The sequence below is a fragment of the Myotis daubentonii genome, chromosome 11 (assembly GCF_963259705.1).
Source record: "Myotis daubentonii chromosome 11, mMyoDau2.1, whole genome shotgun sequence".
Taxonomy (NCBI): Eukaryota; Metazoa; Chordata; class Mammalia; order Chiroptera; family Vespertilionidae; genus Myotis; species Myotis daubentonii.
The window spans coordinates 26,269,638-26,285,429 of NC_081850.1; the positions used below are offsets into that span (position 1 = coordinate 26,269,638).

The window sequence follows — 15,792 nt, forward strand, 5'->3', positions numbered from 1 at the left end:
CCGAAACCGGTTTGGCTCAGTGGATAGAGCATCGGCTTGCGGACTGAAAGGTCCCAGGTTCGATTCCGGTCAAGGGCATGTACCTGGGTTGCAGGCACATCCCCAGTAGGAGATGTGCAGGAGGCAGCTGATCGATGTTTCTCTCTCATCGATGTTTCTAACTCTCTATCTCTCTTCCTTCCTCTCTCTAAAAAATCAATAAAATATATTTTTTTTAAAAAAAGAGAGTCCTTTCATTTGCTGTGTGTGACAAAACCTAGAAGTGTGCAAACATAGTGCCATTAGCTTATTAACCAAATCTATCTATATAAAAGGATAATATGCTAAGTGTCCTTCCCACCTTCCAATCAATCGCTATGATGCACACTGACCATCAGGGGGCAGACACTTAACGCAGGAGCTGCTGTGACATGCATAGAGAAACGGCACTGAGGACTTGGCCCCCAGAAAGCAACACTTGGCTTCCCCCAAGTGGGACACAGGCCCTATCACCACCCTGGAGTGACAGCCCACCAAATCGCAGCCGAGGCTGCCAAGACCCCATGGCGCAAAATGCAGCCCATAGCCCAGCCCACCCCTGAAATGGTCGTGTGGGTGCCGGGTAATGACATCACATGGCAACGCCGGCTTCCTCTCCCTAGCAACTAGCCTCCTTGGAGTTCCAGAAACACAGGTGGAAACATTTACACTTTAACCAAATGTCTGTGAAGTGTTTTCCTGTGCCTCATCTCATTTGATCCTCACAGAAGTCCTGGAGAAGGTAGATAGGAGGCTTGTTGGAATCCTATTTTCTTTTCATTAGCCAGAAAACGGAGATTTAGAAAGTTTAGAAACTTGACCCAACTGAAAAGAAGTAAGAATGGAGGACCTTGAAAATAACTTCAGATTTTCTCACTGGGCAGAACATAGTCAAACACTGCTGCAGTTAAATATTTTCCCCTTTGTTCTCCCTGAGTGATCTCTAATAATAATCTGCTTTGTGTTGATATTTACTGCTGTGTTGCTGACAATTACCTGAAGAGAAGTTGGGGTGCTTCACTGGGCTGGAAAAAAGTTTAGCTAAATCAGAAAGCAGGTCTAATTAAGCAGGTTTATATCTATAAAAGGCTAAGTTGACTTGTGCATGCGCGATACATATAAAGCTCTCACTGGCGCCAGTTGTGCGCATGTGTTTTCATCTGTCATTGTCAATCGTGAATTTGGTTGACACTTCTATTATAGAGAAAGAGCGAATAGCAATATTGAAGCATTTCTTCTAAATAATCTACTTTCAATGGGCATGAATTCGTGCACCGGGCCACTAGTTTTAATATAAATAGAGTAACTTTTAGTTTTACTTTTGTGTTTCATTTGAATTAATTTACATACTCAAAATGTAGATAGGGCTTTTCCTGGATGTGCGATTTCCTGAGGCCCAGCATTTTGGAGTTCAAATTCACTTTGCTAACGCAAGAACATTTCTGTGTTGTCTCATTTGATAGGAGATGTTCACTATTCAGATTTATGCAGCACTTAGAGTAACTAAATGTAAAGGAATTGTGAGAAATGTCTATTTTTAAAATCTGCATAAAACATTAAAGTAATTTAATTAAATAAACCATTTAAGCTTTTAATGTAGGAAGGTGTTGTCTTTACAACTTGAAGTAACAAGAAATGTGATAGTGTTTTAGAAAATCCAAGCAGAGGCTTGCTTTGTGCTGATAGGTGAGTGTGTTATGAAAGGTCTATCAATGAACAACTGAACACTTTTTCTAGGTTCACAGTATCCCCTTAACTTAAATGAGCTTGTTTTTAGGTTTTGTTTTCTGGATAGGTTCTGTAAAAGTTGTCATAATCCATTTGCTTTGATTTCATGAATCACTTTTTTTAACTGTTAAATTTAGGAAGCAAATGTCATATGCAAATATGTGCACATATGTACACATGCATATAGTGACCTTTTAAACTTTTAATCTTAATGATTTTTGGTAGGTCTGTTCTCATTTCTGTAGATATGTTGTATTAGGGCTTGAAGGTAATAAGGTAGAAGGGAAAGAAAGACCAATCCTCTCTTCACAGATTAGGTACAGAAACATAAACATACTCACTCATTTTTCTGAAAGTGCTCAGTCTTTAGGAGATGGAATCAGAACTCAAACTTCAGTCTCTCTGGTTTTCACATACTACACAATACACATCAGTGCTTGAGTTACCCAAGGCTACATGGAGATTGCTGTGACAACAAGTGTCATTGTGAAGCTGAATTATGTTTTTCTTGAGCCCTTAGAGAGCAATGTAGTTTTTGATTAGCATAGAGAGGCATCTTAAATATATTTTGTGAGTTATTTGTTTATGTTTTGTACTTTGTTGAGCACTTTGGGTTGGGGACTTTGAAAGGTATTCTACATAAGTTTTTATTATGTACTTATTTTCTGATTTAATACAACCCTAAAAATAGGCATTATCCCCATTTTACAGATAAGTAAAATGATAAAATGAGATCTAGTGTGAGGTTAACTCAGTTGCCCAAGGCCACACTGATTAGAAGTGGTGGAACTCCAATTTGGAACCGGTTCTCTATTTCTACAGTATACGATTTAGGCTATTCCTACTATTCTTCCTCCCAGAAGAAATTGGGAGATCTTATAAGTTACAATCAAAATCTAGTTAGTGGATATTACCTTGAAGTTGTTGAACCCTGAAAAATGATCATTTGGCTAAAGGAAAATACAAGCTGAGACAACTGATGTCTATCTCTTAGTTTATGACAGCCGTAATAGCGGCTGGAGCTGGGAGTTAAAGATGCTATTAAAAATGAAGTTAGAGGTCATGTTGACCATAACTCATGATGTCTTCCCCAAATTTGTGGCTTGCTGTGTTGTAGAGTGCGTGGTGCTAGTGAGAACAAGATGAAGTGTTGGAGTCCTGTATGGGCCACTGAGTGAAGTTTTGTTTTATACTCGTACATTTTGATGTCACTGTAGTACATTGGTGGAGCTTAGTGCGAAGGGTGGCAGCATCAGAGCAAACTAGAGAACCTGTTGAAACATTTCAGGCCAGCCTCTCTGCTCATAAGAGAACCACCTGGGATGAAACAGCGTCTAAACATGTTTGTTCGCTTATGATCAACAGAGGTGTTTCCTTCATGACAATGCATTTAAAAATCATTAGTGTGAGTCTTAAAAGAATATTTTGAAATAATTTTATAATGGTTCGTTTATGTCAGAAAATGATATCTAGTAGCCTGGATTCCCCATATCCAGGCATGAAATCTAAGGCTATAAGCAAATTGTAGTCAGGGTTGTTCTTTCAATTTGGTATAATTAGAATTAATCTTTAGTCAGAAACTATTACTTTGTGTTTTTTTCCAAAAATAAATAAATATTTAAAGAGGGAATTGTCACTTTCCTCAGAAAGAAGTTTTTATGAGTACTCTCCTTACCTGGTTTAGTTATGTTATCTTGTTTTGGAAGGAACTTCCAGCACTTGATTGAAGTGAATTAACATTATTTTACGTAACGTGTTAACATAATTTAAAATATTTTATATTTTTGAAGGAGTAGAGTGAGGGTAGGATGAGAAGGGATTATAAATTCAGGTGAGGCTTGTTGTGAATGTCATTTTTGAGGAAGTGATATTGAAGTGAGGAGTTAGCTGTGCAGGAGCTGCTGAGAGGCTGTCGGTCCCTCTGAAATGGGGAGAGACCAGGTGAATTTCTGAAGCATAGTTGCTGGAACACAGGGAGCCAAGGAGGACATTGAACAAGGAAGGGTGCATTGCATGTTCAGAGCGCCAGGACACCAGGCCCAAAGACTGTGCAAGTAGGTGTGTTGTATGTTAGCATAACAGTAGGTTATTAAAGGATTGTTACCAAGGGAGTGATGTGATTTGTCATCTCTGTCTGCTGAGAAAAATGCACTGGAAGCCGAACAGGAGGCTGTTTTGAAAAGTGAGGCAAGAGAAAGTGCTAGCCTAGTCTAGGGTTAGTAAGGAAATGGAGAAAATACAAGGATTCAGGATAAGTTCTGGAGATAGAAATAACAGGACTGGGTGATGGATTAAGAATAAAGGGTGAGAAAGAGGTAGGAGTCAAGATTGATTTCAACATGTCTGCTTGAAGCAATGGAGAGCAGTGTTGTGGTGTCAACCCCCAAAAGGGGAAGACATGGAGAAACAAAGGGAGGTAGAAGCCTGGGAATTCAGTTTTATGCATACAAAAGTGCACTTCTTGTTATGCATCCAGGGCGCATGTCAGGAGGGCAATTAAATATCCAGATCTGGAGCTTATAGAAATTCAGATTTGGAGATAAAATGGGAGTAGATTAGTATTAAGTTCACATCAGCTTAGTTCAACAGGCACTGTGATAGGCACTGAGGATAGGACTTAATACAGCTTCTTCTTTTTTTTTTTAAATATTTTTTATTGATTATTTACAGAGAGGAAGGGAGAGGGATAGAGAGTTAGAAACATCGATGGGAGAGACGCATCGATCAGCTGCCTCCTGCACACTCCCCATGGGGGTTGTGCCTGCAACCAAGGTACATGCCCTTGACCGGAATCGAACCCGGGACTCTTCAGTCCCCAGGCCGACGCTCTATCCAATGAGCCAAACCGGCTAGGGCTAATACAGCTTCTTGATGTTAGGAATTCTGTTACGCTTTTTTATCTCAAGCCACCAACATAGTATTTGGCACATAGTAAGCATTTAAGAAGTCTATACTGAATGAACAAATGATTTGGGAATAAAGTAGTAGCACAGAGTTTCTTGATGTATTGAACTAATTTTCCATTCATGGTCCTGTTTTTTATTCTCTTATACATATAAGATGGACTCCTGTTGTGAAATTGATTGGATAATGTGAAAACATGCTCCCTGGGAGAGCTTTCTATATAAGGGGTAACACACCAGTTCGCCTAAAATACATTCACTCTAGTGTAGGCCTATGTGTCTTTCATTTTAATTGTTTTTTATTGGCTTGAAAAATTAGTGCTGATTCATAGGGATTATGTGACTTTCAAATAAAAGTGAATTTGAAAATTGCAAATTTAATCCATATCTGTGTTCCTCCATTACCATAGGGATGACAGTAAGTGCTAACAAAGATGGCTTGGGGGTGATTGTCCGAAGCATTATTCATGGAGGTGCCATTAGTCGAGATGGCCGGATTGCTGTTGGGGACTGCATCTTGTCTATTAATGAAGAATCTACTATCAGTTTAACCAACGCCCAGGCACGAGCCATGTTGAGAAGACATTCCCTCATTGGGCCTGACATTAAGTAAGTATCATTGGGACCCCAGTTTGGCTTGGAAAGTTCAGGAATTTCAGTTCATTAATCAGAGGTGTTTTTTCCCCCTCAAATACATTTTTACTTGATATACAAAAACTACATAATTATTTAATATAAGTCACTTACAGGTTTGACTATTCCTGAATAGTTTTGATTTTTGATAGTTTTTAAGATAACAGTGTTGAAATATCTTAGGACTGAGCATGCATGCCTTGCACTCTCGGCTCCTGGATGGGTGGCTGTTTGCAGGAGGACGCTGCCTCTTCCTGTGGGGGCAGCTGTGGGCATGAGAACACGGTGCTATGTGTGAGGGCTGCAGGCCATAATAGACAGCAAAAGTTTAAAGGCGGCCCTGAGGGGCTGCAGTTCAGACCCAGGTGGAGATTCCAGAGAGGATGTGCAACGGTCTTAATGAAAGACACACATGAGTAGTAATAGGAAGCTGTGGGAGGGTGGTGCCCACGGCAGCCACCTGTCGTGCTGCTGTGTTCCGCGGTTCCATGGGGCAGCTGCAGCAAGGATGCATGCGCCTGTTCCAGCACATTCCCATGTTTGAGAGCAACTTCATCCAGGTCAGCAACAGAGAAAGAGTGATCAACGTGCACACAGTGTGCGAATGGTCACTGTGGGCACCGCCTGCACCAGCCCCGCTCCAGTACTGATGTCATGCTGCTGGCACCACCTGGTGTCAGCTGTGCAGTTGGTGTCAAATATGGCCACAACCGGGGAAGGGGACTCAAGTCAGCCAAGAGCTCGGAGCTGACCAGGCTGCCTCCTTTGAAGTCTGTAAAGATGTCCATCTACCATCATGAGGGAAAACACTCCTCTTGAAGCTTATACTGGCCGCTCTTTTTACCTATAATTACGCCCCCTTCAGATGCAAAGGAAGAGTCAGTTTGCACACTGGGAAGACTTGGTGTTCTTCCTGAGACCACCAGTGGAGGCTTACAGTGTACTCATGCCCTGCCAGCTTGTGATGTGATGCAAATACCTGTGTTGGAGGCAAAGGACAAGAAGAGTCCAGTGACCACAACCTGGTCAGTGTCAGGAGCCTTCTCATGGTCACTGAGGTGTCTGGGGCCAGCTCTCTCGCTTATGCTAGTGTGGAAGGAGTCCAACAACATGCTTCATGCAAACACTGTGCTTAGGGACTCACTGTCTTTCCTAACCCTGCACCGGCAGGGCCTGACCAGGGTGCAGTGCCAGGGGCAGCAGCAGTAACACCCTGTGCAGTGTGAGTGTGGTTGTAGGAGGGAGATGATCAGCCGACCTGTTACAGAGACCTTAGAAGGTCCAAGAGCTGGACCCTGCATTTCAGCCTGGCTGAGTAAAGACAGTGGAAGTGAACAGAATGGAAGCCAGAGAGTCTGCCAGCGCCATGCTGAAGCCCTTAGTAAGAGAAAGGAAACGGAGAACACTCCCACCCAAAAGGCCCTCTCCTCTGGTTGGATGTGAGAGGACAAGTCAATCCTAAGATCCCATGGAACCCCTCAGGGAGATCAAAAGGAGAAGGACCAGAACAGCCCAGGAGTACAGCAGCCTCAGCATCACCCTGAAGGGCTCTGATTTATCGCAAAAAAAATGAAGTGGAGCTGATCTACAACTAGTATTGGGGGCATACTCCAGAGATCCTTTCCCTAGTCCCTCCCCATCTGCAGCTCCCCCTAGAATAGGAGGGAGCACTCTAGCCATTCCTAGAAGTCCTGCACATCAGCTGGAATGGGTCTCCAGTGTATGATCCACCCACCCCTTTTAAGAAGGGGAAACTTAACTTTTCTCAAGTGAGTCACTTCTTTAATTTCTTGAAATAAATAAATACCTGCTATTAAAAAAAGAAATATTTTAAAACAATGTTGCTTTCTCTTTTAATTTTACTTTTTATATGATTTTTTTGCAAAAACCTTAGATATGAGATGACATCTCTCATAGAACAGGAAGGTCCACTCTTTAAATCTTATAAGGATGTTTTAATTGGCCCTCCATATAAGGAATTGTGCACTACCTATGTGACCTGTATGGGTCCTAGAACTAAGCCGGTTGTTTGAGGGCCAGTAATGGACAAGACCATAGAGAACAGTGCCAGTTGGAACCTCATGATCCAAGGGAATTCACTAATATGTTGATATAGTCTGAATATAGGTCATATAGGATATTTTGTGAGGAAGTGCTTAAAATGTCTCATAATTCCATAATGCGCCCAATGCACATTACATATGTGGTTTGGTTTTTAAGGCATTTAACATTTCCTGAACCAACCTAAAATTAGTTCATGACTTTATTGTTGTACCTCCTCCATGTAACAGCTTGACTTTTCCCTATAGCATTAACCATTGGATATTTGTATTTTTGTATAAGGGATAAACTAGTAAAATAAGAGCTCAGGGAAAGATTGCCGACCTTTAATTAATGTAATAGTTACTATTAGGGGAGACTTTTTTGTATGAATGCTATTTTATTGTCTGCATTCTGTATTATTCATTTGCAAAGTACATATTTCTAGAGCTTAGGTAAGAAAAACAATATTTTCAATCTGGTTTTCATTATGCCTTCAATAAAAAGTAGAAAAATATATATTGTTTGGAGTAGATTCTTTTCAGGCAGAATTTCACTAATGGGCTTTCAAATTTTTGTATGTCTTTTGACATTTATTTTATGGAATGAAATCCTGTGACTATTCCTAATTACCTTATTTATATCATGAATGCAAGTAAACATCATTAAAAAATCACTGTCTCTCTACTCAGAAAAAAAGAGAAACAGTAAGTACTTTTCTCATCCCTTATAGTCCAATGTCCATTTCTTTTGCTTAAAAGATAAATGGTATGCATCCACATGGAGACTCTTTATGGCAAAGGTTTAGCTTATACAGTTTATATGCAGCATAAAATGCAGATGGCCTGGTAACTGATCACTTGATTTGTTGTGTGATAATGCCCGCATTGAGCTTGGAGCACTGATGCAGGTCTCTTAGTGCCATAATTGGTGCTTGGTTCTAGCCTTTTCCTCCATTCTAATTTACTGAAGATCTTCAAAGGTAGCCCAAAAATGAGACCATTGTGACATTGATTTGGCATAAGTCGTGCATTTACACTGTTCCAGAAAATGTATTCAGTACGTTTTCAACACCAAAAGTCTTCTTTCTCCTTTTCTCATATTTACTTCCTTTGTGTGTGTGTGTGTGTGTGTGTGTGTGTGTTTGTGTGTGTGTGTGTGTGTGGTTCCCACCGTTTGACTCAACACCAGAATTTACTTTTTCATGTGCACAGCAGCATGATGACCTTGAGGGATGTCTAGAGAGTTCGCTTTATAAATACTTGCTTTTAGATCCCAGGAGGCAAAAATGTACTGTGGTATCTTATAATAATAAAAAAAAGAAAGAAAAGAAAATCCCACAGCCTTCCCTTCTCTGGAAATCAGTCAATAAATCAGTCAGTTAATCGATCTCTTTCTCGCGCGCGCGTGCGCGCGCGCACACACACACACACACACACACACACACACACACTCCCAAACATAACAACATGACACTTTGATTTCTTCTAAAATGTCCTACTGTTGCTGTGATTCAGATGGTTATGGTTTGACCATTGGGTGAATGGTGGAAAGAAATTAGAATCATATAACCCTTTTTCAGGAAAAAAAAAAACGTGCTAAATGATAAAACAAATCTCCATTTAGTCTGGCCAGGGCTGAGCAGCATGTTCCATGCATTTTGCATGAAGTGTTTTTGGCCCTCTGCCTTCCAGATCTCTTGCTTTCATGAAGCTAAAGGTTTAGAATTACCTTGAAAGCTATGAGTAATCCTCCCGAAAGGAAAGTCTAGGCCTCCCTTACTCTGAATGGAACCATGCATTGCCCCTGGCTAATTAAGCTTTGTAGTCATTGCCCGGATTTAGGCTCCATTCCTATTTCTTCCCTTTTATTTCTTATTACAAATTTAGCTTAATCTGGGGTGGTGGTAGAGAAGTGTATTGGAGGGACTCAGGAAAAAAAAAAACTTAATGGTTCGGTTATATGACTGTTTGGTTTTAGGAAAAGCATTGCTTGTTGAGACAATGCACAGATTTCTTTTTTGCCTTTTATGATAGAGAGCTAGGAACATGGTGAGTGTGCCTTCGTGCACGCCTGGGTAACTAATTTGAGTTTCAAGAGTTCAAGAACAGCCAGTTTAAGTTCCAGGTTCCATTATTTTCTATGGAAAACCAGATGTGAAGCCTCACCAGAATGCATTCTGTTTCACTTCTCACTCCACCTTGCCAGGAGCTCTTATATTTCTGTAATAATAGCCAGGGTTTTGCGCTTAGCAGCAGCTGCTGGTAACATCTGCCAGATAATTACCGCGTGGAATCAGAATTCACCTGCCTTAACCCAAAGTGTGGGATGAATTCCTGATCAAGGAATAAAAGATTGATTGCAGTTACATTTTCCCATGCTTGTTAATAATCATTGCTATAGACACCAGTAGAGAGCAGATGCTTTTCTGGGGGAGGTGTAGATGGGGAGGGAGGTGGAAAGGGGAAAATCAACCAGGAGCACCCACTTTTAACTACATATGTATGCATCGCATATTCAGCACAAGACATTGACATTTGTTAACACCATTGTGAAAAGATGCCGCGCACGGCGTATGCCTCACATTCTAGATTTTCTACAGCACCTGCTGACAACTGAGCCCCCCTTTATGTGTGAGTATCGGTGATTCAAAAAGCTCATTATGGCTGTGTGTTACAACTTGTCTGTGAAAACCATTCCATGCTTTTGTACCATCAGATGCAGGGATAGAGCCAGGCATAGATTCAGGGTATACATTTTGGATTCTTTTTTTTCTTCATTTTACATAAGGACATAAATTACAACAGAGCTGTGGGTTTGTTGCAGTTTCACATTGCACTGATGCTTGTGAACCTATTTAAAAATCATATTTTCCAGCTACTAAGATTTTAAGCTCCTTTGTCGGGGGTGATCCTGCTGCATGTTCAGGCACGGGCTCTGGGTGAAGAGCCATTTCGCATTTTGGCATCACTAACGTTACTTTTTTTTCTTCCACTCCACGCCTAACCAAAGGTTAGTTTACATGTAAGAATCTTTAACATAGCTCTCAAATCCGCAGTGTCCGTGTTATTTGCACCGTTCCTAATTTAGTTTCGGTGATTTGCTCTGGATGTGCCGTTGCATTATGGGATGCTTGTTCTGGTGGCCGGGCTGTGTATATTGGGCTAAATATTTATGAAAACTGCCTTCTTTAACCTTTATCACTGTTACCTAAAATATGAGAAAAATGTAAAGCTCCCCCTCCCTCACCCTTTGAAAATGATCTTTGAACAAGTATAGAGGAAAATTCATTTCAATATTGTTTAGTATAGGAATATCTTTTCCTTCTCAAACCAGTTAAAAATTAAATACTTTGCACTGATTATCATTATTTCACCATTGTGTTCTAACTTCCCCCACCCCTCCCCTCTTCTTGGCTTTTTTCCTAAATGTTTTAGTTATATGTGTTTGATTATATTTAATCTTCGGAAATAATACCAGTTTTCTTGAATAGACTTTGCAGGTTTGGGTTTTTTGAAGGGCTAAATGTGAATTTACTATTGAGTATATTTTGATCCACAGAGAAGGTGTTGTTATAGATTAAGTTGGGTCAGAATTAGAGCACCTCTCTTTCACCCAGGCTAGTCCTAAACCCAGTGACCTGTGCTCTCTGCTTGAGTTTTTAATCCTCCAGGTAAAAGTGTCATGAAGAGATCCCCAAGGGCCCCTGAATTGTGATCGGCCGTGCAGAGGCCCTGTTAGCACCCTGCCTTCCGTTCGTGTCATGCCTCTAGTTTACAGGAGCCTCATGAAAAAGGGCGTCCTTTTTGCGATGGAGAATACAGGATTGAGTGCTAGTGATTTACGCTCCCATCACACTCCTGATGAGCAGCAGTGCTGTGTCTCCCGACTCCAGATCTTAGTGACCTCACAGAGTGAGGTCACTCTTTATAGAATAACCACTACGTCTGAAATTACATGCCTTCCTACTCAGTAATTATGACATTGATGTAATTCATCTTTTATTGTAACATGAAAGACAGTGCTTTCATCCTGCGCTCTGGTGCTGAGATTTATATGTGCTGTCTTTATGGGTGGGTTATGGAGAGCTGGTTTACTCGTCTTTATGATTCTTATAGTTGTGCAGACATGCTGAGCTGGCTTCAAATGCAGTATTTCTCTTGCCTTTTCATTAATTTGAGGATCTTGGAACAGCCCACTTAAGGGTATCAACTACAAAGCCTTCTAGGACAGTGGTCAACTTGAATTTTCACACGTCATTTTCTGAACATTATAGTGTAGCTAGCATCTAACTCAGTGCCTTCCACATTATGGGCTTTCACCCAGTACTCGTTGAACTAGGAAGTGATTGTTCAAGTGTATGCACTAGGCTTTCCTCTGAAACCAAAATGAGCTTATAAGGAGTTGCTACAAATTAGTAAGAGTGTCTTTCCATAAAGTTAGTCTTAACTTCAGACTGAGAGAGTTCATAACTTAATATAAGAGCTAACATTTACCTATTGATAATGCTTGTTAATACCTATAATTAATTCTATACCAGTATTGTGTAAGACTATAAAGTTATTTACATAAAATAATATAAAAACTCAGTGTTTTAATAGTATATGCTTAATTTGTTTCTGCTGAGGATACCAAGAATCTTTGGATGAAATCAGTGTTATTACTGACAGTCATTTTCCTAAGAATTTATAGATCTTTCTAATTCCAAAAAGTTGTTTTAGCCTTCTCATTTAGGAATATTAAAAATGTTGTTTTTTCCTCACCCATATGATTCTTGGAAAGCACCTAGTTTATCAGCAGAATTTGAGATTAAATTTCTGTTATTCTTACCTATAGGATACTTTGTCTTTTTGATGTTTGCATTCTCTGCTGAGTAAGCTGATTAAATGAGTTGTGTGATAAAGCAGGAATAAAGGAGCAGTATTTTTTATTTCTATATTTTGGGAGCTTTTCCTAACAGTCAGCCTAAACTTTGCTTCCCTTTGCTTTCATGGGTTATATTCTGTTGCAGAATTACTTACGTGCCTGCAGAACATTTGGAAGAATTTAGAAGAAGCTTGGGACAACAATCTGGAGGGATAATGGCACTGGATATTTTTTCTCCATACACTGGCAGGTAAATGAAACAGTAAATCTGCTACAAAGATGAATGATATAGGTGGTTATGGAATTTTGAATCTAGAGTCAGGGAGGACTAGCAATGAAAGAGGATTCCTTTCCTTCTTCAACATTAAGAAAATGTTTACCGTTCCCCCCTGTGCTTAATTAATTATGACATACTGTGGAAAACTAGGAAAATATATGAAAATTCAAATCAAGAAATTAAAATAATCTTTAATTATTCCACTTGAATACAGCACTTTTAACATACTGAGTTTAGAGATTTCACCTTAGTTATGAATATTGTTTCATCAATTTCTTGGAAGCTACAATTTGTGTAGTATTTTATCATGCTTTTTCCTATTTTGTATGTATTTTTAAAAATCTTCAGAAATTTTATTTATTCCTCTTTTTAACATTCATACAGATTGAGAAACATTTGTAATGGTTATTTTTTATTCTTGGAGAATGTTAAGCTGAACATCTTGGTATATATGCATGTTAGGAAGCAAAGTGTATGCCTTTTATTTATTTTTTACTCCTCACGAGAGGATATATTTGTATTAATTTTAGAGAGCAAGGAAGGGAAAGGGAGAGAGAAACATTGATGTGAGAAAGAAATATCAGTTGGTTGCCCTCCATATGTGCCTGAGCAGGGATTGAACACACAGCCTGGATATGTGCCCTGCCTGGGAATCGAACCCATGACCTAACCGCTAAGCCACACCTGCCAGAGCAAATGTAGGCCTTTTCAATGCTCTTGATGCACAGTGTATTAAGAACCTCTAAATAATACAGGAAAATGGTGTTTTTCCCCCTCGGAGGAAAGGTAGGGACTAGGTTTTGATGCTGCTGCTGGGTTCAGGACAGGGAGAGAAAGAACGTTAATGCTTTTCCAGGAAGAATATGCCATGTTACACACTCAGCCGCGGGCGGGCCGGTTTTTTCAGTTGCATTGGCAGCTAAGTACCAGGTTGTTCTTTAAGCATGCGGCAGGGCAGAAATGGCTTTGTGTGCACACTGAGGTCTTCTCTGAAGAGCTCTATGGTTTCTCTGGGAAGTCAGAACATCCCAGAGCACTTTGGTGTCCAGTGACTCTGCAGGCATCACGATACGACATCATTATTTCCTCTGCAAATTGCGCATGACCATGGTAATGCAGAAAGTGCTGAAGGGAAGATATGTGTTTAATAAAGGGGAGGAATGCTGTGACCTCGGGAATTTAATGGAAAAAGTGGTATTCACTCCACCCTGTCTGCACAGAGCTCAGCCACACTCCACTCTGGAATGTCCATCTTAGGGTTAACACTATCTTCCTGACGTTTTTTGCCAGAATACTAAAAGCAGTCACTCCCATGTTCCTCTGAAATATCATTTCAAATGGCTTAATTAAAGAATATGCCAAGGTAGCATCATATTCCTTTAAACGCTGAGGCCTTAAATGCACTCAAAATGCGTTAGAGAGCGCCACATTCAGCACTGTGCTTCCCCCAGCACAGAAAGGAGAGCGGCCTGCCTTGGGCAGCGCTGTCATGGCTGCCTCACTGCAGAGGAAGTGTATTTGCTATTAATATAAAGGTGCTCAAAACAAAGCGATCTGCATTTTACAGAGTAGGAATCAGCACCAGAGGGAGGCGGAGTGACTTGGCCAAGTTTCACGGTTAATACGTGGCAGAGCCAAGATGAGGATGCAAGTAGGTAGGCTCCATGTTTTGAACCATTGGATCCAAAGAAAGAATTGCCCAACCCGAGATAAAACTGTGGGCAGCATAGCATGGAGGTTAGGAGCTCAGGTTTTGTAGTAAAACGGCCTCATTTAAAAGCTTAGTACTGCTACTTTACTGTGTGACCTTGTGCCAATTTCTGGCAGCTAAATACACATGTAAAGGGAGTCAGTCATCATAGCTGACAGAGATGCCGTTAGTATTCTACACCACTCGGGGCTGAGCGAGTGCTATAGGAAGAGAATGGGCCGTTCTGCTCTTTGGAACACAGGGCACTAGAGTCCCCTAGACCGCACTCTGGGCCGAGTGAAGAAGAGTCGGCACAGTTACAGGAGTGTGTCTGGGTCAGCGAAAGGATTCAGGACTATAGAATCGTTGACGAGAATGAGGCCTTTTACTGGGATTCAGGATGCTGGTCTCCTCATGGCTAAGGAGGCATGAGTATGAGGCATTGTGTCAGCGCTTCTGAGTAGCTCCCGTAGCCTAGAGTTCAGGGTGAGAAACCTCCCCACCCCCATGGCAGTCACTGAATATTTTAGGGCCTCTTTCTAAATTCTTATTCTTGTCTGTCTTCCACAGCTGCTTTTTCTGTCATATTCTCTCCAGTTATGTTTCCAGAGGGTTAGTCCTAGTTTTCATCTCTCTGCCTTGTTTCTATCTGGATAAAAGCTTCACTCAGACTGTCTCATTGTCAGTGAGCATCTTAGCGTCATTTTACCGCCCCCCCCACACCCCTCTCCATTCCTAGCAGTCCTACCCACTGCCAGGCTTGCGGAACCCCAGCCTCATGCACAGCCTTGTTCCTCCATGTGCACAGGAGGAGAGTTCAAACACACAGCTAACGGGCAGGACCTGTGGGCAGGTAGGCTTCCTTTTAACAGTTGAAAACTAAAAACTAACATTCAGGTCAAAGAGAAAAATAAGAACTTTAAGTAAAGCCTGAACATTTACTTGCCAGACCTATTATAAAACACATTCAAACACGGGGGTGGGGGGGGGGGATTGTTGGATTAGTGACTTCGGCTCTCACTATCTAAAGATTCATCTGACTGAGTTCAGTAATCCTCTCAATGGAGATGGATAAAATTTGAACGTGTACTTTAGATTTTTCCATTTCTGTAGAAGTCAATGGAAAATCACCTTTGAATCAGAATGTTATCGCCTCTGCTTTCAAATAAACATGTGAGCATGTTTCTCTAAAAATCCAATTTTTACTAACAGCATAGGACACACCATAAGTGATTTACCCATCCTCTGTTGCTCTTACATGTTGCTTCTCTGGACATATTTTGTTACATGCCTGGCATTTGGCAAAATCTTTACTCCTACAGAACCTGAGAAGTGACCCTGAACTCGGGTGCATTGTAGGCTGCTTCCTGTGTGAAGTGTTCTGGGTCTGGCCCTTCTGATGGGCTGAAGCTGGACTATAAGCACTTCCATGTTTCTTCAACCATCGAAGGGAAATCAGTCCATTCCTAGGAAGCAGAGACGCTGAACTCCTGCGTGCTCACTGATAAGTTCTTTAAGGGCAGGAGTTGTCAACAAGGGCTGTGCAAGGTCATAGCCCATACGGAGCTACAATCTTCCTGCACATGGTGTGTAGTTAAGAAATACTTGTTGAATAGTTGTTTTTTTAATTCAGGATT

General features: G+C 40.9%; 1 protein-coding gene across 9 annotated transcripts in view; it reads left to right on the forward strand.

The window, feature by feature from the left end:
* The window catches only part of MPDZ (multiple PDZ domain crumbs cell polarity complex component), a 171,266-nt gene that overhangs the window by 103,796 nt on the left and 51,678 nt on the right, over positions 1-15,792 (forward strand). For all 9 annotated transcript variants that reach the window (XM_059656658.1, XM_059656655.1, XM_059656657.1 and 6 more), the window contains 2 exons: positions 5,060-5,258; positions 12,334-12,438. In XM_059656658.1, coding sequence (XP_059512641.1) covers positions 5,060-5,258; positions 12,334-12,438 — 304 coding nt within the window. The remainder of the gene's footprint in view (positions 1-5,059; positions 5,259-12,333; positions 12,439-15,792) is intronic.